At 39.5% G+C, this 3,865-nt stretch overlaps 1 protein-coding gene across 1 annotated transcript; it reads left to right on the top strand.

The window, feature by feature from the left end:
- Nucleotides 1-2,449: 2,449 nt before the first annotated feature.
- On the top strand, nt 2,450-3,668 carry LOC112079873 (NACHT, LRR and PYD domains-containing protein 3-like). The gene is made up of 2 exons (XM_070442452.1): nt 2,450-2,655; nt 3,034-3,668. Exons 1-2 carry the CDS (start codon nt 2,472-2,474, stop codon nt 3,666-3,668), a joined length of 819 nt encoding a protein of 272 aa, XP_070298553.1. The 5' UTR covers nt 2,450-2,471.
- Nucleotides 3,669-3,865: the final 197 nt, after the last annotated feature.

Raw genomic sequence — 3,865 nt, 5'->3', positions numbered from 1 at the left:
TCCACTGCTCCAGAGTCCAATGGTGGCGAGCTTTACATCACTCAAGCCGATGCTTGGCATTGCGCATGGTGATCTTGTGTGCGGCTGCTCTGTCACGGAAACTAATTTCATGAAGCTCCCGACGAACAGTTATTTTGTTGACGTTTCAGTTTGGAACTCGGTAGTGAGTGTTGCAACCGAGGACAGCGCTTCCGCACTCGGCGGGCCCATTCTGTGAGCTTGTGTAGCCTACCACTTCACGGTTGAGCCGTTGTTGCTCCTAGACGTTTCCACTTCACAATAACAGCAATTACAGTTGACCGGGGCAGCTCTAGCAGGGCAGGAATTTAACTAACTAACTTGTTGGAAATGTGGCATCGTATGACGGTGCCATGTTGAAAGTCACTGAGCTCTTCAGTACGGGTCATTCTACTGCCACTGTTTGTCTATGGAGATTGCATGGCTGTCTGCCCGACTTTATACACCTCTCAGCAATGGGTGTGGCTGAAATAGCCGAATCCACTCATTTGAAGGGGTGTTCACATACTTTTGTATATACAGTGTAGATGCTCTGTCCTGCTACTGGTAGGACTATAACATTATGTGAACTGATCTGAACAGCTTTAGGCTGGTCATCTATGATATGTAGGCTATATGTTGGCTATAGACGAGGTATAGACCTTGATCTGCATATCACTAATAAACCTCTACTATACATTTTAACCTAGCCTACTTTACATAATATAAAATCTCTTACTTGATGCAAGAAAAACTTTCTGAATGGATCAATGATTTCCCCCTCAGATCAATCATGTCCGTTTTAGCCCTTCTGTCTACATTCTCAGATACGTTTAGAAAAGAACAGATTGAAAGACAATAAATAGCCTGCTGTTAGTGAATACAAATAATTGTGAGACATGGCCTTGTGTTGCTGTACTGTCTATAACTACCTTAACAAACAGTGACTTATTATTATTATTGACAGTTACCATGGAGATGAAATGTCACAACTACATGTTCATGTGATGCATTAAATCAGCTGACTGTTTCTATGTCTGTTAGTAAATGTTTTATTTCTCAAAGAGATAATGAATAAATGAGAACAATTGCTATTCAAGAATTAGTTGTCACTGTGTTAACCACAACCAACATGTTGGATCTCTGTTTAGTTGTCACTGTGTTAACCACAACCAACATGTTGGATCTCTGTTTAGTTGTCACTGTGTTAACCACAACCAACATGCTGGATCTCTGTTTAGTTGTCACTGTGTTAACCACAACTAACCAAACCAACATGGTTGGATCTCTGTTAGTTGTCACCTGTGTTACCACAACCAACATGTTGGATCTCTGTTTAGTTGCCACTGTGTTAACCACAACCAACATGCTGGATCTCTGTTTAGTTGTCACTGTGTTAACCACAACCAACATGCTGGATCTCTGTTTAGTTGTCACTGTGTTAACCACAACCAACATGTTGGATCTCTGTTTAGAGGTCAGTGCTCTAAAATGAGTCTCTCTGGGGAGAGAGAGGAGGGGGGCCCTGCCTCTAAAATGAGTCTCTCTGGGGAACATGACACCAAAGCTAAGAGGTGAGATGACAATTTTGTTTAAGAATGTACTATATTGGAAAACATTTTTTTATCAGAATTTATTTCTTATGGGTACATTCTATATAACTAATCTAGATTTTAGATGTGTATGAAAATTTGTTTTCTTGCTAAACACTATTTATCCATTGTTTAGCAGGAATGGAATATTGGTATCCGTATATTACACTGTGATATGTGGTTGTCTCACCTAGATATCTATATATCCATTGTTTAGCAGGAATGTAATGTTGGTATCCTGTATATTTGACTGTGATATGTGGTTGTCTTACCTAGATATCTAAAGATGAATGCACTTACAGATGCCATGTTAATTTGAACCAGTTTTTCACTGAAGTAAAATAACATGCATTTTAATGTGGATTATAATTAAATTAAGGGACATTTTTTGTAGGGGTTGATCCATTTATCATCAAATCAAGTCTGGCTTTTTAAGACATTTTATTTTTAATTTTAAATTACAAACGCTAGAAGCCTTTATAAAGCCTTGTAGTGGTTAAATAATTTCTTTAAACAAAAAAATAAAATAAAATGTCTCAACATTTCTGAAAATGAATATATAGCGTTTTCGAATGAAACTCTTCTTATGTTTCCCCATCTGAGCTCAGAGTAGATGAGAGATGTAATGTTTGTCTCTGTTGTGTTGAAGHCCAATCAAGCAGGAGAGACCAGCCTCCCCTGTACCCAGCTGTGTGTCCATGAAGAGTGACCAGTCTATGGATCTACCGATACTGTTTAGAGAGGAAGACTTTTCTCATGAACAAAGGTAAGAAGAACTCATGGGTCATGGTCAGTGAATTAAACAACACTGTCTCTAGTCATTTCTCCTCTACCATTTTCAGATTCCAGAATCATTTGACATTTGTGAAGAACGAGCTGAAGATGTTCAAGAGGAATCTTAGTCCAGAACTCCCAGAAGGCTTTGAGAGTCAGAAGCAGTATAAGGAAGTGGTGGATGCTGAAGATGAGAAGCAGGAGAGCAGTGCCAGAGAGGAGAATCTGAAGATCACACTGCACATCCTGAGGAAAATGAACCAGAAGGAGCTTGCTGACACACTGGAGAAAAGTAAGAGCTGTCTGCTTCATGTTGAATGCTGTTTTATAACATTTAAAAGCTGTAGCTAAAGTACAGCTAATGTAGCTGTGTAACTCAATGATATTGTAGCAGCCTTTACACAACACCTAGTGACCTCATCAAGTAGCAGCAGGGATGTGTTGTGGTGATTCATTTAGAGAGAGAGACAACATTAATAATACCATCAATAATACCAATAATAATATAATCAGTCACACCAGTCTGTAATACATTATGAAAACATTTACACATTTATACAGTCAGATAAGAGAATAAATTATTATAATTTAACTTTATAACCGTCCTACAATACTATAGGCATTAAAACAGACGTAATATTAATATCCTCTGTGTTATTTCTTCATTCAGATGAGCTTACTGTGATTTGCCAACGTGAACTCAAATCTAATCTAAAGAAGAAGTTTCAATGTGTATTTGAGGGGATCGCTAAACAAGGAAACCCAACACTTCTCAATAAGATCTACACAGAGCTCTACATCACAGAGGGTGGAACAGGAGAGGTCAATAATGAACATGAGCTGAGACAGATTGAGACAACRACCAGGAAACAAGCAAGACCAGAGACTCCAATCAAATGTAACGACATCTTCAAACCCTTAACTGGACAAGACAAACTTATCAGAACTGTGCTAACAAAGGGAGTCGCTGGCATTGGAAAAACAGTCTCTGTGCAGAAGTTCATTCTGGACTGGGCTGATGGAAAAGCAAATCAGGATGTCCAATTTGTATTTTCATTCCCTTTCCGGGAGCTGAATTTGATGAAAGAGGACAAACACACTTTCATCGAACTTCTCAATCACTTCTCAATGGAAACCAAACAATCAAGAATCTCCAACTACAACAAGTACAAAGTTCTGTTCATCTTTGATGGTTTGGATGAGTGCCGACTGCCCCTAGACTTCCAGAAGAACAAGATCTGTTGGGACGTCACAGAGTCAACCTCAGTGGATGTTCTGCTGACAAATCTCATAGGCTCCTTTTGATGTCTTATCGTGTGAGATATTTCTGCTGGCCCAGGTCTACATCACTGATCTCTTTCCTGAAAGTACTCCTCCCCTTCTGTGGGTCATGAACCCTCGTACTCTGTCAATTGGTCAACACACACTGAAAGGATATCTTATTGCATGCTGCAGGTCGGACAGTATCCAGAGAGACAGAGGGAAGGCACGATTTTCCCTTG

Source organism: Salvelinus sp. IW2-2015, unplaced genomic scaffold, assembly GCF_002910315.2.
Source record: "Salvelinus sp. IW2-2015 unplaced genomic scaffold, ASM291031v2 Un_scaffold9997, whole genome shotgun sequence".
Lineage (NCBI taxonomy): Eukaryota > Metazoa > Chordata > Actinopteri > Salmoniformes > Salmonidae > Salvelinus > Salvelinus sp. IW2-2015.
The sequence above is the reverse complement of the archived record's forward strand: the minus strand, read 5'-3'. Positions and strand labels throughout refer to the sequence as shown.